Source organism: Pagrus major, chromosome 9, assembly GCF_040436345.1.
Source record: "Pagrus major chromosome 9, Pma_NU_1.0".
Taxonomy (NCBI): Eukaryota; Metazoa; Chordata; class Actinopteri; order Spariformes; family Sparidae; genus Pagrus; species Pagrus major.
This window is the reverse complement of record NC_133223.1, coordinates 7,906,495-7,930,736: the sequence shown is the minus strand read 5'-3', so window position 1 is coordinate 7,930,736 and position 24,242 is coordinate 7,906,495. Positions and strand designations below refer to the sequence as shown.

At 38.8% G+C, this 24,242-nt stretch overlaps 1 protein-coding gene across 1 annotated transcript in view; it reads left to right on the top strand.

Annotated features, from left to right (window-relative positions):
* tbx15 (T-box transcription factor 15) overlaps window positions 1-24,242 on the top strand; it is a 48,134-nt gene that overhangs the window by 7,534 nt on the left and 16,358 nt on the right. Inside the window, exons 2-4 of the mRNA XM_073474128.1 lie at window positions 671-878; window positions 5,233-5,334; window positions 16,230-16,401. Coding sequence (XP_073330229.1) covers window positions 671-878; window positions 5,233-5,334; window positions 16,230-16,401 — 482 coding nt within the window. The remainder of the gene's footprint in view (window positions 1-670; window positions 879-5,232; window positions 5,335-16,229; window positions 16,402-24,242) is intronic.

Here is a 24,242-nt window from a genome sequence, read left to right as displayed (position 1 = left end):
ATTGTTTTATATATTTTTTATGTTTACCCAGCAGCCAAATTGAACCTTATGGTGGGCCAACTTTGGCCTACAGGCCTCACTTTGTTCAGCCTTGTTTTAAAATAAATAGCTCACAGGATTGTAACTGTTCCTGTTATTTTGTCCACCCTGCCACGGCCTGGACATTTTTTGCATTAAAATAAAGTGAATTCGAAAAATGTGAAGGAGGCTGAGGTCATGCTGGTTGGTGTCTGGGAGCTCAGACTGATGGAAAGCTCTCATGTAGGTCTGGATTATATTCAGGATGGAGGGAACGTTTCTATCTGCTCTAACGTTGTGACCGTGTTGATGACTCTGACTGGTCAGTCTGTAAACTTGGTCCAGAAGGAGCACTCGAGGGGGAAACTTCGTTTGCTGAATGCTTCCCGTCGGAATTCTTCATTGTGTGGCCCAATTTAAACTTTAATACTTTCTACGTCGCGTTTCAAAGGCTTTACGCAGCATTTATTCTGCTTTTGACACAAACCCAGAACTCCATGACGAGCTGAGCCAGGCCCGGCAGACGGCAGGTGATTTGGAGTCAGCGGAGAGAACCGCTGTACTTTCTCACCGTGCCAAGTTTCCTGCGTAAAGCGTATAATTCCACTGTTTGAGAGCTGCCTTCTCATCATCTCCCTCATTTTCCCCTCAGACTCGGAGGCGAGTCCCGGCTCCGACGGAGAGGGTCTGGCCGAAAGGACGTCGTGCTCCTTCGGCTCGCCTGACGAACTGGCCCCCGGCCCCTGCGAGCCGTCTCCGCCGGCCTCCATGGAGGAGATCCAGGTGGAGCTGCAGTGCGCAGACCTGTGGAAGCGCTTCCATGACATCGGCACGGAGATGATCATCACCAAGGCGGGCAGGTAGGCCGGACGCACAAGCGCGCACACGTACAGCTGCTGGAAGTAGGTCAGACGGTCTACGTGTAGCTCTGCGGCAGACGCATGGCGCAAACAGACTGTGCGCTAACTGTGCGTTAAAGGCGATTTGCGAACTTTTACGCGCAACGGGTTTTTTTTTTCATTATTTGGCGATGAGAAACAGCCAAGTGTGATCCTTATCAATGAGTGATTAAAATAAAAAAATAAAAAATTCCAATGAGGTCAGATTATGACAAAACACAGATCAACACTCAGACACACATTCATTTAATCAGACCTTCAATCTGCAGGCGCACCGAACCAAACACACACACACACACACACACACACACACACACACACACACACACACACACACACACACACACCTCTGAGCTCTGTTTGGAGGGTGTTAATGTGTTGCACATGCAGGCCGCTCTGTTGTGTTCAGGCCTTCATGACGCGGCAGGTTATTCCTGATGTCGGAGAACAAGCAGAGCTGCTTCTAATTAATCTTTCTGTAACATGTTCCGGATTTTTCTCGCTCTCTCGGGCCAACAGTCCAACCTCAGAGCGAGCGCAGGAGTTGACCTGCGGATCCTGCAGGAAGGACCTTTTCCCGCAGTCTGCTCCGCTCCCCGCGCCGCACATTTCCACCAACACCCCCCTCTGTCCACACCAGTCAGCGGGACTGACATCAGGCTCAGTATTCACCGCGACAATATCTTTATTATCATGTTGATTCTTTAGTGCTTAAATTATTAAACGTCAGTGAGGTGAGATAAATCTTTACATTTACAACTAAAGTTTACTTTTAGAAAAAAAATGTTTATTGGATCAAAAGTTTCTTGATTATCACGGGGTGTTTGAACTTCTTCAGGATTATTATATTTCCTGGACAAAACTGAAGAAGCAGTTGTTGAATAATGTCACCTGTTTAATTTATAGTTATTAACAAAGACAATCCAGTGGAGGCGCTTGATAACCTGTGTTTAGTCTCTGTAGAGGATAATAAGGCGTTTTATGTGCGGAATATTTCGTCTCGAAAAATGGCTAAAATGATACGTGACCTAAACACACAATCATTTAATTGTATTTGTTTGTGATGTATAAAATATCTGTGGCAGATCTTTGTATTTCAGTCCAGCTCACCCAACAAAAATAAATATTCTTATTTATTTTTTGATAAATAAAATAAATATTTATTTTTCTGTGCGCAGCTTCAAACGAGACCAAACTCGTGTTTCAGTTTCTCCTCTCTTCTCTGATGAAATGAGCTCAGATGTCTCTCTCCGCTCCTTATGGACTACACTCGGCTGGTTTTTTATGAATTGAGTTTAAATTGGTAATCAGCTCATAAATAGAGCAACAATCAGTTTGCGCTGAAGCAGAATGGAGGCGGACACGACCGTCGCCGTGCGTATTTCACGGCCTGCTCATAATAAGCCCATAAATCCAGAGGAGCAGGGGAGCGAGAGCACAGCCCTCTTTTCTCATTAGGCAGGCCCGGATTTACGAGCTTTAAATGAAAAGGGAAAAATGCGGCGTTTGAAGTGCAAAATGAGGAATTAAGTTGAAATGTCTCCCTCTCCACATATAGACCGTTAATATAGATGGTCTTGTTTTCTTTTTTTAGACTTTAATTTTCATGAGGTTTGCATGAGCTTAAAGCTTCAGTCAGCAGCTTCAGAATGGGAGGAGCTGCCTGCTAAAAATATTTCAAGAAGAAAAATATATTTGTTTATACATCTATAAATACCATTTAAAGTTTGACTGTTTTAAAGTGTTGTGATAAAAATAAGTTCTACAACCACAAGATGAAAACTAAATTGTGCAAAAGGCAAAGGTCAGAGGTCACAGCAACGTGACATTATGGACCGAAGGATCTCCCTCTGCTAAAATGATGAAGATGAAGATGAGCTGGGTCGAGAGACTGGGAGGATTTTTCACACTATGAAAAGAGAGAATCAACATGATAAAATGTTTTTAAGTAATGACAGAGAACTCATCAAGGCTCGGTGTCAGGATAATGTTGTTGTGGAAGCTTTATACATAATATATTAAAATACCAAACTCTCGTCGGAAAGGGCTGAATCTCCTCTGATTCAACGGTGGTAAACGCACTGAGATTAGACTTTACACTTTATAAGCTGCAAAATGTCTGGCTGGATTTCAGTCACAGTTAACGTGAAACTGCCTCCAACCAAACGGAGAAATGTTTGAAAATGCACCTAAAAAAATTAATTTCCATGATGGTTTAAATGTTCTAATTTGTATATTTTTTAATTTCCATAGTAGGACCCTTTCAATGAACAGGCTAAAAATGTGTGTGTGTGTGTGTGTGTGTGTGTGTGTGTGCTGTCTGTATGATGGGTTCACTCAGCGCTGCACAAACATCAGTGTGTTTACATCAGTCTGGAGGCTGTTCAGATGAGCGACGTGGCCCCCTCCTCATGTCAGCGATTAAAGACTGACTCAGAGTGCTGGTGTTAAGGATAAAAAATGCAGCTAATATTTAAAAATGTTTTTTATAACTGGTTGTGAAATGTCACCAGTTTGATTTTCATTAAGTGTGTATCAAGTGATGAAGACACAGCTGTAGTTTTGTCGTCAGTGATGGAAGAAGTTTTTAGATCATTTACTTTAGAAAAAGAATCAAAAGTTAAAGTCCTCATTATGCAGAACGCACCTTTCATAGTGTTATAGCATATTATGTTGTTCCTTTTTATCACTTATGAAGAGATTTTAATGTTGTTCCTCAATGTACAGCACATTTTAGATACTGTGTTCACTGCTGGGCAGATTGGTAGTATAGTACTGCATTATATCATATAAGAATATCACATTTTTAAGTAAAAGTAACTGTAAGTGTAAAAAGGTAAAGTACATTGGTTCCCTCTGACATGTAATGGAGTAAAGGTATATAGTAACATAAAATGGAAATACTCATTTAAAGTACAATTATATCAAAAAGTACAGTACTTGAGTAAATGTACTCCAGCGTAGTTTGTCATTTACCAGTAATTTTTTAGTAGTTATGATCATGTATCAGTCTACTGTGTAGCTTGCAGACATCAACAGTATTAAACCTTGATATAAATGATCGCTCAGAGTGACGACCTGTAGCTCAGAGGCTTTTCATCCGCTGGTAACACCTGTAATGTTCTTTGCTAGTTAGGAATTTCTCTTGTGATTTAGTGTGTGATAGGGTGACCTGGTGTAAAATGGCACAAATTAAAGTATTTTCAATCAGAATAAATAATTTGAATGTTGATAGTTTGGATTTTTCTACACTGGAATACACGCAGGAGGTTTTTTAATGTAAAAGATAATTCAGGTCGTGTACATGACCGTACACTACTATATACTTTTTCCCCCGATTTATTAGAGAAATAATTATTTTTCCCCTGTAAACTGTTGTTTTTCACTGTGTTTTCCTTTACCGTGTTATTTCTCAGCATTTTTGTGTTTGTCATCATCAAAACTCTTATTGTGACAAGAAGGGAAACACATACCTCAATACAACACTAGTTTTACTATTTTTATTTTGGCCTCAGTTTCCTCCTTGAAAACAGCAGAAAACTGACATGAAATCTCTTATTTTATCTGATTTGAGTTGATTGTACATATATTTTTTAATTCGCCTAAACTAACTGAATGCGGCTATGTAACAGTCTCTTAAAGTGAAAAGCATTAATGTTCCTTTATATGTTGAGAAAATTCTCCTAATTCTTGAGCTAAACATTTACTTAAAAGCCATCTTGGATTAGCTAAATATGCATCGTCCCACAGCTGCACAGTGACGCTACAAACATATGATGATCTCATAGAATATGGAGCATCGCTGTAGATTAAACTCACCAACAGTATAAAGGAGTTAAAATGAGCTCACCATTAAACATTTACAGCAGTAAAATGACACATACACATGAATGCAGCAGTAATATTAATCCAGTATTTTAGTATTTTACTGATAATACTTACATACTTTTATTTAAGAAAGGTTTTGAATGCAGGACTTTTAGTTGCAGTGTGACATTTTCACAGCGTAGGGATCAATACTTTTACTCATGTAAAGGAACCGAACTCTTCTTCCACCACTGCCTCTAAATACTATTAGTGTTGCGGGTCAATCTGCCATCTTACAGCTGCTGGTTTCAGTGTTTCAGAGGACTTTTTGGCAGCTGTGTTTCACCTGAATCGATTATTTTAATCTTTTTAATTCAATGGTTACTTTCAGATGTTTTTTTTAAATGTTATTTATGGACATTCTTAATTGACAGAACAGAATGAAAGGGACAGAAACAAGTTTTAGTTGATCAGATTCATCAGTATGTGTTATCTTTTACCCCTTCAGGAGGATGTTTCCTGCCATGCGAGTAAAGATCGCCGGTCTGGACCCTCACCAGCAGTACTACATCGCCATGGACATCGTGCCCGTGGACAACAAGAGATACAGGTACCTCCTTCACACTAAAGTATGACTGGGAGTGAATGGCTGTGCTGGCAGAGGTTCCTCTCTGAACGCAGTCACAGAAAAAAAAGTGTAAAAACTTTGTTGCACATTTTAGTTACGTTCCTCACCATTCACTGACTGTTCACATGCAGAGATGTATCCCAGAGTTCCTCCACTAAACTGCTGCTAACCCAAAATGATTTCATTCTTTTGGGTTTCGGTGGGAAGGTTAATGTCCCACGATGACCTAATTGCTGTTTCAGTTGCCTCTCAGCCAGGACAAGAATTAAACTGCGGAGAAAACGCTGAGTAACTGCGTTTTTTCACGTACATGAAAGAATGTCAAACATACAGATGCTGCACACCAGCACAAAACAACAGCTTTCAGCCACTTCAGTGAGACAACAGCACTTCTAAGAAATCCTTTTAATAAATGCACAGCTGTACATAATATGCACATGCACAGTCATATCTGCGTGAGCAAGCCCCCCCCAACTCTCCCGCCGCTGCAGCTGGACACAAAGCTGTGTTTTCCTGGATGGATCTCAAATGTCGGCTCGAGCATAAACATATTGACCTAGTTGGATTATTCTCATCTGCATGCCATTTCTCATGTTCGAGTTGTACGTAACAGGATTTGGACCAAAGATCCTCCAGCCTCTTTCATTTTTCAGATTTCTCATAACTACTATGATTGGTGTTCCTGTCTTCTTCTTCTTCCTCTTCCTCTTCTTCTTCTTCTTCTTCTTCTTCTTGGCAACACAAAAAAACCTAGTTGCTCCCATCATTTGCATCAGTGAAGTGAAGCGAATGTGATTAAAGAGTGCATGTGCTGGTGGAAGGCTTGTATATGATGGATTTCTCTGGATATGCAATAAGACTGATATCCTGGCCGACAGTACTGGTCCCTGAAGTCAGAGCCAGAGAGAGGAGATTGAAAAGTATTCATCATCCCACAGGCTGAGCAGCAGAGCCAGAGGCTGCCTGCAAATAGGATAACTCTCAACATTCAGGTCTAATGACGGAAACGGGGAAAAAAACAAAGTCGCGACGGAGAGATTTGTGATGCAGCACATATACCTGCTGCTGGAGGGTTTGACTGCGGTTACTTTTATGGCTCAGTTTAATACTTTTAGGTATCATGACAGAAATGAGGAAGTGAGATTAAGACGATGAGAGAAATGTGTTTACCTGTGTATTCAGCGGCTGCATCAGGGTTTATAGATGCTGATGCAGATACAGGCTGTTACTGTGTCTGATGAAGTGATAATGTGGCAAATAACCCAGAGCTGCCTCATTACAGTTAAAATAGAGAAACCTGAAGCTGCTGTTTTTGTATCAAAGCTGCCAGTAGACAGTTTTTTTTTTTTTAAACCTTAAAATGAATGATTTAAATTCCAATTACCCTTTTATTACGCCTCTATGGAGGCGACAGCCGTGGCTTGAGGCATTATGTTTTTGGGTTGTCTGTCTGTCTGTCCTTTTCTTTTTTAGTTCATATGTCAGTGAAGTCTGAACGGATTTTTTTCAAATTTGGCAATAAAACTTCCACTTGGACTCAAGAATGAACTGATTAGAATTTGTTTTTGGTCATACATTAAAGCTGCACTCTGTAGTTTTGGGAGATACATTCTGATCAGAAGAGAAAGATCTTCACTGACTGAATTTTATGCCTGAACAAAGTAAATAAAAAACTCTCTCAATAACAGCCAGTTTTTATACCACAGTACACCTTAAAACTGGTATACTGCTGCAACCCTAAATTCAACAATTCATACGGTAATTATAGTAAAACGTCACACCAGTGTTTAACAGGATAAAATTATGACATTTTATATCCAAAAGGTTAAAGGTCAGCTTCACTGTGACATCATAATGTTCTGTAAAAACACTTTTCTGGCCATTATCCAACACCATGACTCCATGATTGTGACCATATTTTACATTTGGTCAGATACTGAACAAGTGACAACAATTTTGGATGTGCACCTTTAAACTGTGCTGATTGTAGAGATCTTCTGTGCTGCCAGGTTGAACATGTATGTGAAGCATCCACATTTTAAAATGCGATGTTTTATTGGTGAAACACGTGAGCACATACAAGGAATTTGACTGTTTTTGTTTCTCTCAATAATTTACACACTCACAGATACAAGCAGTAATCCAGCACAAGCTCACTGGTTTTGCTGATATTGATCTTTGGTGATTGTCGTTGCACCATGTGATGAAGCTTTCTATCAGTCCTCTGAACTCCTCTGTAAAAACAGTCTCTAAGTGAAGACTGTGAATACCTGTTATTATATTCCTTCAGAGTGCACATATTATATGAGTCTACACAGATATGGATGGAAAGTGCAACTTGACTGGTTGGCAGTAATTCTCGTGGTTATTGTCAACACATCCCATACAAACGACCAACAATAAGTTGGGGCCAATCCAAAGGTTCTGCTGCCACGTGGCTGCAAGGGTCTGCCTCAAAGAAATGTCGACATTCGCCCGAGTCCAGGAGGGTCCTGGTGACCCCTGTGCAGATGTCTGTGCGCTCCCCATTATTTATGACCGGTGTATGTGTCCACACAGGGTGACCTTCTGCACTACAAGCGTGTCCGCTGCACACACATTACAAACGTAAACTGAGCACTTGATTCATTCATTACATTATCCTATGTTGTAGCCCAAATTGTAGGATGTATAAAAGCATGTCCGCTGTCTGTGTGCAAGTCAGTGTCCATAATGGAGTATGATCAGGGCTTTATATTTATATGTGGCAGTCTGTTGAGTATTTAAGGCTTCTTAATACAGAATTGAAACCTGATATCACTCTAAAATTTGATTGACAGCTGTTTTAGTACATTAAAGCTAAATAGCTTGTTTACACCTGTGATACAGATACAGATAAATGCCACAGTGAAGACAGCCTTTATGTTATATTATATATATTATGTTATAGGAATAGAAACACACAAAACGTTTACTTTTAAATACTTGTAATTTTTTTAATCCGAAAATTATTGATAACATCATGAAATAAAATTTGAATGCAGGTCTTTTACTTGCAGTATAGCATTGATTTCATTGTGGTCATTCACCCTAAAGGATTTTTGTGTTTGCTCTTTAATTAATCTCTGATGAGGAATACATTTATACATTCTCAAAAACCCTAAATACAAATATATACCCACACTGAAGCTGAGTAACACCAGACCTATTAACTATCCCAAAAAACACATATATCCAGAAAAATCCAGAAAATAACATGGATGCATGTCTTTGAACACCGCTGGGCAACAAGTTCTGTGTGTGTGTCTGTGTGTGTGTGTGTCTCTGTGTGTGTCTCTCTCTCTCTGTGTGTGTGTGTGTGTGTGTGTGTGTGTGTGTGTGTGTGTGTGTTTTAAAGGCCTACATGGCCTTTCTTGGCAGCTGGTGAGCATATTTGAAGGTTTTTTAAAGTTCAAGACATAAAACATGTTTACAGGGAGTTAGTTTTTTTGTTTTCATGCCTTGCTGTGTGAGAGTGACTAGATTAAAGGCTGAGCCTGCCACAGATACGGCCCCACTCCTCCAGCAAAACAAAGCCCTGTCATCTCTGAAGGAAATGGAGAAAAAAGGCTCTTCCCCCATGTGTCAAGTCAAGTCAGATTTATTAAGGAAAAAAAACAAATTTGTCAGAAAGAAATTAAAGTCTGCATGAAAACATCTTATAAATATAAAGTGACTTCTGCTTTGTTTGTATGTAGTTGAGCCTCCTGCATCCTTCACTTCATATGGTTGTTTATTGATGTAAAGTTTTCCACCAGTGCGCAGCAGACGTTCTGCCCTGCCACCTCTCCCCGCTCTCCCACCAGCGAACCAAGACATCATGGAGGATTTTTAGAGGCCAGAAGGTCTTGTAAAATTAAATAGGATTTTCTTCCTGGCTGGGGAATTTACCACAGGCCTTTGCAAACTGAGCTGGGAGCTGTCACTGGTGTGTCTCACAGTCCTCGGGAGTTTGGGGTCTGGAAACACGGTCTTTATTGGAATCGACTTGCTTTACTTGGGATCCCTGCCCCTCTTTAGGAACGTCTCATTGGTACCGCGCTCATTAAATCTCCATATATTACACTTCTTTTATGTGGACAGTCGCTCGGTTTGCTCCGAGCTCAAGCCGCTGAACGTGGAGCTGTCTGGCTCCTCAAAAATACCTCATTCCTCCAACTGTGTGCCAGAGCATGTTGTCGTTCTGCTTTAACACACACACACACACACACACACACACACACACACACACACACACACACACACACACACACACACACGCACACACATACACACAGTCAAAAGGGATAAAACACACACAAACACATTAACGCGCATTTCGTTATGTTTTGTACTTCTAACCTTAATCCAGTGAACTCAAGTTGTGAACTTGAACTGGCCCTCTATAGAAGTGAAGTGTGGAAAAATTACATCAAATTTAATTTATTTCTCCTTTTTATCTGTTTTTTAAGGACATTCGGTCCTCACACACACACATACACACACATAAGTGTTGCTGTACATGCGAGGACAGTCACTGAATATAACCGTTTCCAAAAAAGTTGTGACGCTGCGTAAAACATAAAAACAAACAGAATGCAGTCATTTGCAAATGAACTGTGTTTACTGACAATAGTTTTACAAAGTGTTCCTGAGCCCATGTAGTCATTTCCTTCATACAATCATGTGTTTGACCAAGTGTTGAACCTCACCCCATCCTTGCTTGTGAATGACTGAGGCTTTCGAGGATGCCCCTCTCATAGTCATGATACAATCAGCTGTTACCAATGAACCGGTTTACCGGACAAATGTTCCAAACAGGTTTTTTTGGAGCATTACACAACTTCCCCAGTCTTTTGTTGCTCCTGTCCCAACATGTTTGAAATGCAAATTCAGAATGAGCTGATCACAAAAATCAATGAAGTTGATAAGATCAAACATTAAGTTTATTGTCTTTGTCCTGCTTTTAATTGAGTTTATACTAAAAGGATTAGAACATTACATTCCACTTTCTTTATATTTTACTCGGTATCCCAACTTGAATGGATTAGAGACCAACATTTCCCCCATGAGCGAGCACTTGGCGACAGTAGCGAGACCAAACTGCCTTTTAACAGGCAGAAACCTGGAGCAGAACTGGACTCAGTGGTGGGCGGCCATCTTAATTCTAACCTTGATCCAATGACCTCAAGTCATAATTTGAAACAGACTCTGTGATAGATAGGAACTCACTGATTTGTCACTTTGAAATATTTCTCATTCAATATAGAAAGAAAAGAACACATACACCTGGGTATTCAGACACAATTGAGAACACAGTTAAAGGGGACAAACATTCCCCAGCTCCTAACCCCGATCTTGTCTGTAACCCGACTTCTTAAATGTCCAGTATGTAAGATTGTTGAGTCTGATTCCCATCTCGTCAAATATTGATGCTTTGGGTTGGTAGGTTGGGCCAGACGCCAACAATTTTGACTTTTCAATCAACTTTTTTACAAATTGGTCCTTTAACATACATTTACACTGACCTCAACCTAATCCTAATTCCAACCTTCATCCAATAAACTCATATAGGAATGAGCATGAGATGTGATTTAATTTTTCTATTTCACCTTTTCAAGACATTTGGTCTTTGTAAATATCAGATGAAAGGATCACACACATACACACCTAAGTACCAACTTCCAACAAGAAACACACCCTTAAATTCAGATAAAAGACACAGAAACACACCCATTGGCATTCATGTTTCTCCACTTGTGAGGACAATCATTGAACTCTAACCATAAGACAACGTTAGGGTTCTAACCTTGATCCTATAAAGATTAATCCTAGTCTTAAAGTGCATCTTTGTAGAGATGAGGACCAGCACAATCTCATTTATCTCTCTTTGTGAGAGGACATTTGGTCCTCATATGTAGAAGAATTTAAGATTGCACACACATGCTCACACAAAGCTGTTGGTCTTCTCTTGCAAACTCTGAACACACACACCAGTCAACCCTGAATGGTAATTCAATAGCAATATTTACTCTGTCAGTACAGTAACCCAATATACAGCCTGGGTTTGGCAAGTGTGTGAATGTGTGTGTGTTTTATTGTGCATGCCTGCCTGTGTTACAGTATATGTGTGATGAGCTGAGAACACACACATCCACACACACATTGACAACCTGTTTTTGCTCTCTGATTGGTGTGTGTGTTTATCCCAGTGGGTGTAATTGTGTGTATGTGAGAGGAAGAAAGAGGGAATTATTACAGTGTGCATTGCAGTTTAGATTATTCAGCTGTGTGGTTTGCAGTTGGCTGAGTAGGGATCCCCCCCCTCTGTCCAGTAAGAGTGTCACATAAAGTCCGGTCTTTATTGATCGTGCCGGTGCCAGATGGCAGATTTATGGAAGATGAAAGCGAGGCGACTAATCAGATTTCCAGTCCTGTTTGGGGCTAAAGTTTCCTCGTTCCTTAACACTTTCCCTGCTGCACCGAGCGTAACCCTAAACAGCACTCCAAACAGGAAATTACAGAAACGCCTGGTACCCTTTGTGGCTGTATATTCATGTGAGTGTGTTAAGGTCAAAAGTCAGAGCTGTGTGTGAAGGTGTGTGCTTGGTATTATTAGATATAGTAAAAATGAGGAACAGGTAGTTAAGTGTTCTTTTTGTAGTTTGTTGCCCCATGTTTTACTATTTAACAGTGTAAGACATTTTCAAATAAATGTATATGGCTATTTCACATCTCTATATAACTTACGTATATACCACTTTAGTATATGCATTAAGTGGATTTTAGGGGGAGTTTTTCTTTATCTTTATTGAGGGTCTTATTATGGAGGGTGTCATATGTTACACAGTTCCTTTAACATCCTGGGTCTTCAACGGAGGGTCCGCAACCCCCAGGTGGTCCTCAGAGCTACTGCAGGGGGGCCACCGAATATTGTTCAAAAACATTTTGAAAGATTTTATTTTTTCAAATGAAATGAAAATACACATTAACATGAATCCAACATATTACTAGCAATAATTATTTTTGTTAAAAAAAACACACAACGTTGGTTATAGTCTACCCATGATTACACGCGCAAATTACGTGAACGAGCTAACCTAGCTGTACGCTAAATCTCTGTGCCTACCATAACAGCAGACTAGCTAGCTACCTCAGGCCGGTCTCATTCCCTGGGTGTTGAATGTCAACATTTTGTCATGTCCCTTGGTGTAAAGTTTCCTGATAGGAAGACTTTGGCGTCGCACACAGACACTCATGGGTCCATTATGTGTCTGTTTGAGACACTGAGGGGTGCTACAAAGCGGCGTCATTATTTGATAACTTGGGATGAGAATGTATGGTTAACTATGTATTTTTTAAAACATACTGGCCAATTAGCTGCACATTATTCTAGGGTATGCATCATAATCTAATTTAATATATTTAGTAGGAGGTCTCTGCTTGTTCTCTCTATCAGCTAAAGGGTCCTTGGCCTGACAGACGCTGCAGACCCCTGCTTTAAATGAACACTTGCTGTGTGGTCGCTCCTTCCTGATACACAGGAAGTGTGTGTTTCTCATTTCCAGGCTATTTGAAATAAACTCAGCATGTGCAGCAACAGCCAACATGTCTTAAATAAATAAAAGAGCACACAGACAGAAAGATACATTTCACAGAACAAGACCTCTCTGGTAACACCTACACTGTGACTTATGGGAAAAATGCAGAAACACCACACCAGTGAGGGCCGGGGTGAGACAGCAGAAAATTCCTGAATATTTATGGACTTCCAATATTGGCTATCTTTATTTGAACAAAAAAAAAAAACAGTAAGACACAATACACTGACAGACAAAAAAAGATTGTGCTGGTGAGAATAAATTCCAAATGTGCTTATTAAGACAACTTTGTGGTTGGGCAAAGCCTCCAGGAACACCTGTAGCGCCATCGTAGAGGTCGTACAGGTGATGACTACACTGTATATTGTATAACAAACCAAAGAAGGAGAGAAACACCAATAAAAGCTTTTGGTTGTGTGGTTGCATTAACAGGCCATTTGCAGATGCTGCCTGCAGTTTACAGTGTGTGTCTCTCACACTCCCTGTGATAATCTCTCATTAAATAAATCAATTCGGTTTTAACCATACCAACATTAAAAACCTCTTTAGAAGTGTAATATTCCCCGTAAGAGTTGTTTCTTGTTTCTGTGGCAACAAAGCAAATAAAAACTACAGAGATGCACATAAGGTTGATTAATCCCACAATGCAATGTGCTGCATTTTTGCAGATGCCAGAAATTTCAGAAAATGGTCACTTGTCTCTGATTGGTGGAAATTAGTCTGTGACGGACAGTGATAGCCAGATGGATGATCCAATCACAGGCGAAGGATTTTTTGAAAGAGCCTGCCCTTTTCCAAACACTTTCTATGAGCGACATCCCAGATGGTTCTGTGTAACTCCGGTAACAACACTATGCCTCTTTGTGACGATGCAAAATAATGATGATGGTTCATCAAGTTTTCTAAATGTCATTGCTCAGTGTAAACTACTGAGGCTCTAATGTATAGGGAGGAGTGAACATGTGACACAGCCTCGAACAAACTGTCTTAAACTGACAGGCCATATCTCCAACACATCGCAGCCAAGATTTGATGTGATGTTTATGTAGTGTTATGTTCTAAATTGAAGTCTGGGCAAAAAGTGTAGACATCAAACCTGATAAATCTAATTCTTGGGTCTTTGGGATTTCGGGCTTGCTTAAAGACTACTTTCAGCAACATACCTGCTCTAATACTGTAGATTCTTTTACAAAAACAATGTTAAAAACACACTTAGCTGTTCACATAGAGCAGACTTTACCTCTAATATGGCCACCACAGGGTGTCTGTCAACATCCCCTGGAAGGGCCCGGATGTTATTTAAATGTGTATGTTTTTTTGTAGCAGAGAGAGGCTACATTACCTATATATACATATACATATACGCATACACACACACACACACACACACACACACACACACACACATATTATTGCTTGTATTATAATGTAATTATACATAGTGTGTGAGTGTGAGTGTGAGTGTGTGTGTATGTAATGGGGTGGTGCAGCCATTGGAGGCAATAACAAAAGGACCAAATGAGAGTTTTGTCCATGTTTCAGGAGTGAGTGATGACTTTGGCAGAGTTGCTACAGATAAAAACACTTTCAACTGAGTGCAGGGCCAGAACTAAAGGCAAACAGCTGTGCTTCACACTTGCTCTCCTCCACTTACTCTCAACCTCGCTCTCACATTCTGTGTTTCTGTCTCCCGTTCCACCATTTTTTCTCTTTCCATTCATTGACATGATCTCTGTCATTCTCTCCTTTATCTTTCTCGATGACTCTGCCCGACTGTCTTCATCTTGATGACTTTCTCTGTCCATGCACGCCTTCCAGTCTTGCATTTTTATTTCCTTTATTTCTTTCTTTCTTCCCTTTTGTCTTTTATTTGTTTTCATATTTAAAAAAAAACACTTTGTGTGTGAGTCCCTTCTTTCTCTCTCTCTCTCCCTGCTGTTTAATGGGCGGGACGGCCTGAAGTACCCCAAACTTGCACATAACATCATCAAATATTATGGCCGGTCTTAATTGAAACTATGCCGCTGAGTGTGTGACTACATATGGAATATTTTATGTTTCTCTTGTTCAAAATTTCAAGCACAATGAAAAAACAACAGCTGAGTCTTAAAAGCCAGTGTTGTGGCAACATGGTCGAGTGTTTTGGAGTTTGTTTTCCAGCCGAGTGAATAAAGCAGAGGCGCTCCAGCCTTTTTGAAATTCATATGACCTTTATAGTATGATAACACATTTAACCCTGAAGTAACCTCATGGTTGTCATCGGAGTGATACTGTACATGCATAAGAGAAAAATGAAAACTTTGTCGTAGGATGGCATTATGCTTTTTCAGTTTGTATTAACATTTGAAATATAACTAAAGTCTTCAACAGATTGGGAATGCAGAAGACAGTAATTTAAATATATGACTGTATACAACAAAATATATATGTAAAAAAAGAGGTTGTTCGGCTTTATTTTGTGAGCAGATCATGTCACTTCCTTTATCTTTTTTTATACTTTGGATGCATTTACATTTAATAACATGATTTTGTTCATCCTTACAATATTCATACCCTTTATATTGAAGAAAAACATACTAATATTTCAATTACTACTCCTAATAATCAAAATGATAGTGAAGTAAATTAGAGAAAAAATTGAGAAAAGTAAAGTAAGTTAGTTTGGTGGTTACATATAGAGTATCCATACGGACATTTACATATGAACATGCCATCTGCATATACATACACACAAATACAAGATTAACTAAAATAAAAAAAACTCTTCAAACTCTGATGACTGTCAATATTAATTAATTGTGTTCAACAAATTCAATCCATTTATTCCACTTTTTCAAATATTCTAACTCTTGATTTGTGATTAAATAAGGTTATTCTTTAATTTTTTAAAGATTATGTTCACAGTTGTCCTCCAATTATTAAATGAAGATGGAGTAGATGCTAACCAGCTCCTTGTTACCTGTCTATTTCTAATCTAGGTTCAGGTGGTGATTTACCTGACCCTAATGTATTTTGGCTCAAGTTTAATTTGTAAAATCTTTATAATAGAACTTAAAAGTGGTTGCCAGATCACTTTTAGTGTTGAGCAGAAAAAAAAAAAAAGCATGCTAATGATTTGCAATCTTTTCGCTACAGCTGTCAGCGTCTATCATGGATGTCATAAATTTGATTTTTACTTTCGGGGTGTCCAATTCTCAGAATCTGATGTCTTATGTATTGTTTCACTTGATTTGAGGTGTGTTGGTGCTTAAGCCAGGTTTTGCTGTTCTTGTCTTCCAGATACGTGTACCACAGCTCCAAGTGGATGGTGGCAGGAAACGCTGACTCCCCTGTGCCTCCACGGGCCTACATCCACCCGGACTCTCTGGCCTCAGGAGACACCTGGATGAGACAGGTGGTCAGCTTCGACAAGCTCAAACTCACCAACAACGAGCTGGACGACCAGGGACACGTAAGGGACCTTTTTTTCTCTTTATCTTCAGAACTGTGACTGTTTGTACATACTGTTACAACATCTTTCATCGTGACAAGGAAACATGAATGATAAATTACACATTGCTTCATGAATGCATTGACTGAACAACACTATTCAATACTTTATGTTGCACCCTACATGATTGTGTGAGGCTTATTTGTGTTCAAAACATCATTGCTGGAACATTACAGACCAAAGTATTAACACACAAACAACAGAGGATAACTAATGAAAAACAAAACATTCCTATAAGGGTTTATATCATATGTAGTGCTATGGTTGGGCATTATGACAATATATGCAATGCAGTAGTAGAAATGTGTCTCCCAGTTGAGATTTGGCACCACAGTTTGCCCTGCAGGAGCTGTCCCTTCATGTCTCAATATATATTTTCAGGGCAGGTGAATCTTGTGTGTGATTTTTGTATGATCTTGAGAGTCCAGCTGCCTCACATGGTAATATGATCCGGGCTGCTTACCATGATCTCACGTGATGTTAGAGTGATAGTTGGTGGATGAATGCTAATGATTTTTATATTGCGCTGACTGAAGTCCTTAAAATACATAACTCTTTAAATGATTTTTTCTCATTTGGAACTTAAAGATCTGTTACGATGAAAGATTTGTGATGAGATGAGTTAAAACTTGTAACTACTTGCAATTCTTTCTGGTCTGCAGCGTTCTGAAAACCAATACGACTAAAAAGAGCAACGTTTAATCTCAATAGCAATAACTCATAACTCATAACTTATAATATTTATAGCTGGATATAATTTGTAGGGTCTTAAAGTATGAATGAGCACAGTGATATTGAGTTACTTGCTACAGTCACATTTCTACTAACGATGAAGCAGCAAAAATAAAAAGTGTGTGCTTAGTGAGTGTGTGGTTTGGGTGAGTGAGAGAGAGCGAGCTACAGAGAGTGACAGTGGAGGAAAAGCAGTGAAGCCGTCAGTTAAACAGTAGATTTAAACTTAAAGGCTTGTGTCATACAAAAACAGCTGTTACCCCAACAAACTGAAAAAAGTCTGTGATGCAAGAATAAACAGTTTGATGGGAGTGCTGTCCTTTATTTTTTTTTTGTTTCTCCGACCAAAAGTGCCATTTCGACAGTTTAAAACCGACTTCATCAGCTAACTTCGCTACGAGGCGCTGATTGGCTGTTGAAACAGGCGATATGCATTATGCTCTAAAGCCAGCCAATAGTGACTCGACAAGCTGGTCAGCTGGCTCGGGCCAACCTGAGTTGGTTCATACCACTGCAACTTTCCCAAGCAATGTTTTAAAACGGTTTCGTCTCGTCATGAATCTTTGGTCTGAACTGGGCTTAAAGTTTCCATTTTGAAGGATTGTTGGTTTCACAGTTTTGAGTCTTTTGTAATTAACTCAAGTGTTCTCTGATGTGAGGCAGTTGGTTTTCATTACTGTATCATTACTGTATCGTGATATATACAAATACTTCAATATAAAGTTACATATGCCGGGTTTGAAGATTTTGGTCACATCACCCACTCTATTTAATACTCACATTTCCTCATCCTGTGTTGCTTGTTCATGCATTATTTAACAAAGCATTGCATGCATTATTTAACAAGTATGTTAAATTATGACCCCATCAGACAATATAGTCTTTTATTGAATATGTTTTATGCTCTCAATTCACTTAAATTGAACATTTTCATATTTTTCAACATGTTAAACCCCTGGAGCGACAGACCAATCAGATGTCAGTATTTGTTTATTAATTACTGAATATAGATGGAGTCCTGTAACAGAGATGATAGTTATCTCAACTTTGGGTTTACATGTTAAAGGTGTTATGCGTTAGTTTAATTTTTGTGCTCCATGTAACTCCATGGTGCTGTGGACATGGAGGCAGCTCTGAGGCAGATTTTGGACAGAGATGTTTTTTATGCATTTCCTTGAAGGGAAAGTTGACACCATCCTTCATGGACTTCATGCTTTCATGGATCACAGAGCCATGAGACTTGTTCAGATTAGATTTTCTGCAATACGTGACAGTCTGCTCTGCCACATACTGCCCTCCCACAGTCAGACTGTTTCCTTTTGAAGACGGTCCACCCTGTCTGAATATTATTAGGTTTGAGGATTAGCGTGGAGAGATATTAGAGCTCTGGGATTTGAACCCGTGCCCTTGTTTTAATATATAATATTCATTTCCTCCATGGCTCTGTAAAGCATTTAGTAATAAAATGGTTTCGTTAAAGGCACTTAATGATTGAATTTGATTTGTAGTGTGCTCCAGCAGCCACACCACTGAGCTAAAATTTGAGTCTGACCACAATCTGCCTGATTTACTGCCTTGCTTGTAGCCAGTTAGTAACAGAGGTGGTGAGCTAAAGTAAGTCTCTTATTGGTTCTTGGCTGCTCTAAATGTGTAATGTGGCTTTCATAGGTGAAATATTTAACTGTAATGCAACAAGTTAGACCACAATTTGTTTGATTTACTGCCTTCCTTATGTATAATCAGCAAGTGGGCAGCAAGCTAAAGTGAGTCCCTTATTTGCACTTTATACTCGTCCATAGTTAGAAATGGGTTTCATGGGAAAGGGACAATATTAAGTGGAAGAATACAGCTTAGCTTTTGATTGGTCCCTGATGTTTAAACCTGCAATGAAAGCTAAGAAAATACCATATAAAAAACTATAAAATAATGTTAAAATAAATGTTATAGAAAAGACAAAACTATACAATAATGGTCATACAGCTCCTACAGTCAACCAGTTCCAGCGTATAAACTCTGATAATCCCTTTGAAAAATGACCAAGTGGCTGTAAGTATGTAATGAAATGTCGCCGAGCGTTAGCAAGCTAAAGCTAAGGTTATTTTTGTCAGGAGTAGGTGGAAACCCCATCAGAGTGTAAAAGGAAAGTGTATATTGGACTTTAATTCATTAGCGGGAAAGAAAAACAGCTTTAAGGAAAAGTTCAGGTATTATCTACTCACCCCTATGACCATGGAAAGTTAGGTGTTAAGTTTTTCGCCATCCACAAAACATTTCTGGAGCTTCACAGCAGAACAGCACTGCAACGCTCTCCTTAACAACTTGTTTTAAAACATTAAAAAAAAGAAAAAACAAGTGAAAAACAAATGTAAAATGGCTTCATACAGCTCATCTGGTGTAATCCAAGTCTCCACAAGTCCAGAGATCCAAAAATGATTTGAAAAGACATTAATTACACCCTTTTTTAAAAAGATAAAATCTTCACTGTAGCTGCCAAGATGAAAGCGTCTGAAGGGGGTGCACTTGCTGGACCACATGTCGAGGGTGTAAATGACGTCTTTTCAAATACATTTTGGATCTCTGGGCTTATGGAAACTTGGATTACACCAGCCGAGCTGTATGAAGTCATTTATATATATATATATATATATATACACACACACACATACATACATATATAAATATGTATATATATATATATGTGTGTATATATATATATATATATATATATATATATATATATATATATATGTATATATATATATATTTTAAAAAAATTCTGTCGTTTTTTCTACTTAAAAATGTGTGTCACAAAATATAACATTAAACTTGCAAAGTATAGCATTTAGACACCATAACAATCTGAAAATAAGCTCCCTTTATATAGTGTTTTCCACAAAATGAGTAAATCTACTCAGAGCATCACTTTCAGTCTCATTAAGGCTTTTGTGAAAATTAAAGCAGGTTGAATTAATAGCAAATCCAGGTGTCTCAGCTTTGTATGAACTCCATGTGCTGATGGAGAGTTGGTGAAAGCAGGAGATGATCTGCTCTCATTTTTATTTGATCACATAATCTGAATGTTGAAACAGTAGAAGATGGCACAGTGCCTCCTGTCATGACTGTCCAAATATAATAGAGAGGACTGCTTTGATTGCTATGATCTGAGATACTGTTGAAAAGAGCATGAGGAGCTGCTGCAAATCGATTTCTTCTCAGAGCTCACCATTAATGCGATGATTAAAAACATGGTGTAGCGATTTATCCAGTGGTACGACAAAATGGCGGCGTCCAGTTCAGCACAGCGAGGTGCGGGCAGGTTCCTGCTCTGTCACAGATCTGCAGATGAGCTCATCAGCTCAGTGGTGACAAATGTAATAACATATGGATGTTAGTGGGCGAGAATTCACAGGCAGAGCTCTCTCTCTCAGAGTGAGGGGAGGTTGTCTTTCCTCTCCCACTGTTCAGTTTAAGGGCTTTGTCTCCCTGGATGGGGTTTAGAGGCCAAAGGAAATTAATTTTGGAGCTTCCTGTGTGGGAAACCTCACCACTTCTCGCTCATCCTTCTGACTTGTGGTGTCGCGAAATGTCTGCCTCATCAGAAACAGACACCGTACATGTCGTGAATCATACGACGTCACAGCGCACAACAGGAGCAGAGTGTGTGAGGAAAAACAATATTTATTATGTCTCAGACGGCACAGTGTCATCCAGACTAATAAACTGGTTTGGTTTATGAAATTAGATTTGCGGGTTTAACTATGTACTGCACTTATGTAACATAAAAATTACATTTAGAGATTTTTACAAATTTAAACGGTCTTCTTATTAAAGCATTTGTTGGTAAGCAAATACATGTCTCTGCTCTCTCTCCATTGGTGTAAAAAAGCAAAGTAATCTGCTTAACACCCTTAAAAATAACACTGAATATCATGACTAAATAAGCAACAATCAAATTTAAACTTAAAAATATCATTTGGTATTATTTACCAACACACAGCTCACACAGCTGATCTGCTGTGTGAGTGTTCACTGAAAAACACTGTGTGGGTTCTGATTGACGCTGAACAAACAACTCTGAACAAACTCAACAGATTCTGATTAAAACCAGAGATTGGTGTATGAAAGGACATGACATCACAGTTATACATCACGGTCTGAGCCCCGCTCACCTCAAACCAGACATCTCTCAAGTGTATGAACACAAACTGTTCTGACTTTGGTGGAAAGTTGTATGTTTATAGCAAAAATCTGAAAAAATGCCTGAATGACAGCCTTTTAGTATTTACATTTAAATCTACTTTATACTTCTACACCAATCCAGAAGGAAACACAAAAGTTCCTTAGGAGATGAAATGTTTTTTACATACTAATCCAACAATCAGTTTATAAAATATAACACATAGTTATTATTGGTTGACTGATTACTTTTATTTATGATGATTAAAAAAGCACTTAACCTCTGCACTTCAGTTGTTAAAATCATCAATTTCTGTAATTTACATGTTTAAAACTGCAGCAGCGTATAGTAGAAAAGTGAAAGGTTTATTGTTACAAGATGCTTTTTACATTATAATAATATATTTTCTAATTATCACATGATACAAACATTATAACATTATAACAATGTTATATATGCTATTTATCTTATAACATGAAATGTTTCATGTTTTCATGGGATGATGTATATTACTACATGACATGTTTGACGGTAAAACGTGGTAATATAATGTGAAAATATTTTGTTAAAATGTAAAATGTTTTATGTTATGACAAAGTAAATGGTATATTGTTATAACAAGAAAAGTTTTTTGTTTTTTTTGTTTTTTTTTTATTTAATTAAATTTTATTACATAAAGTACTAGGGATACACCACGTTCATAGAGAAATTAAATACACTAAATTTTAGGAAGGAAGAAAAAAACTTACAGAGATGAAAAACAAACAAAACAACACAAAAACATAAGACAATAGAATAAGAAAAGTTTGTTATAACGTGAAAATATCTTGTCATATCAACAAACTTTTCATCTTATAACATATTACTGATCCATTTTTCCATACATCCATCACATACACTTCTGTATTTAACAGCCCGAATGTATATACAAAAGTTAATTACTTGATACTGATAATAATTCACAATTTCTTGTATAGAATTCTTCCTTTACCATCGTGGCACTGACACCACAAACTGGTTGAATTTAAAGTAAAAAATTCAAAGATCACCTGACGGATGTTACTTTTTTGCTTTAGGCAACATTTGCATCAGGACTTTGTGTCGTACATCAGCTGAAACAAAATCAAGCAGCTTGACGTCATTTGGGGTCTCACACAGGATGTCATACTGTAAACTAACGGCACTTGAAAAGTTTTTGTCCGTGTGACGCCAGACCCGTGTGCCTCTGGTCCTCGTGGGTTCAGATCTGCCTCATGCTGTCGCTCTGGCCTGTCGTCTATTTCCTGCCTGTCCTCGCTGGTCCATGGGAAAACCTAATAAAAGACTGAGGCAGGCTGGAATAGCCAACATTTTTTTGTGACTTCTCTTTTGTTTTATAGTTGCTTTGTTGTTAATGATCCATTGCATTGTAATGTATCAATGCCGTTCATTCAGAGCTCCGCTGAAGAATTTTCTACAAAGTCTGCTTTAAACATTTGCCTGTTTTTCCTTCAGTAGGGAGTCTGGAAGTTTAGAGATGCAAGTTTTTCACATGATGTGATATCAATACTGTCACCACCCGTGACCCAAAGTGATGAGTCCTCATTGTTCCTGGCTGTAACGGGATGCAGTTTCTCCAGTAATTTGACAGTTTAAACCAGCCTGTGGGATTCTTTGCTTTGATCACCACATTTTATGGTCATCAAAGTGTTTTTAACTATGTTTGAAAATCAATTTCAACCACACTGTCATGTAAAATGTGCTTTGTAAACAAAGTCTGGTGTGATTTGACTTTATGGAGATACACACAACATCTGTTATGAGGGATGTGTTGGTGTCTCTCTGGTGTGAATGTCCAGATGATTTTCAAAGGGGATGAAAAGAACGTCATTACCAACCATGAAACTGAAAACATCACTTATTAAGCCTAATTGTATTTGAGCGTGAACAACTGTCAGCTGATGTCCTCTGGCTGCCCTCTCAGTTCAGCACGTCGATGTGTGATCCGCTTTGACTTTACATCACCTCAGGCCGACCAGGGACTACAAGCATGACTCCTCTGGGCCATAAGGCAGCTGTGTGTGAGAGTGTGTTTGTGTGTGTGTGTGTGTGTGTGTGTGTGTGTGTGTGTGTGCGTAACATTTCTGTTACTAAAACATGACAGCAATTCAACCTGCATCCACTTCGTAAAAGCTTTTCTATTTGCTAATCCAGCTCTTTTTTTTAAGCTCTTTTCTGGCAAAAATCAACCAACACTGTACGTGTTACACTTTTGCCTCTATAGCAATGGTTTTAGAAAAGATTTAAAAAGAAGTGGATTCTGCTTGAACACTTGAGGCTACAATGGCAGAACAGACAATGAAAAAACATATCCTCAAAGAGTTGACACGAAGAGACAAATCTGCACTGCATTATTTTGAAACCTTGATGTGTGACAGGCTACTTTTATTCTGAAATTTCCATTTTTGAAATGCTGTTTAACCAATTGAGAGAGCAGCAGCAGGAAAACAAGCCACACAATTTGAAAGTATGTCTTCCCTTGTGTAAAACTGATGCCAAGACATGCAGCCAGGAGACTTTTGTTTCTTTGGGAAAACGTAGTTTTGCCTAACATTTGGTGAGCACCCGGGGAAAAAAGACACCACAGCCCTGCCCACAAAGTTTGATCGACAGGTGATCTCGGGATATAATGTGCTGAAAACACCACAGAAATTAGCTCTGAGCAACACAGATAGAGACAAAACATTTAAAAAACAAGGATTGTAGATTACAGCATACATCTGTGTGTGTCTATGCTGCAGTCCAGTCATTACTGGTGTATGGTGTTGGTGTGTGTGTATTTTTGTGCGTGTGTGTGACTTGAGGTCTGGAATGTTAAATGTAATGTTTCTGATACTCAGAACAGTTCCCCCCA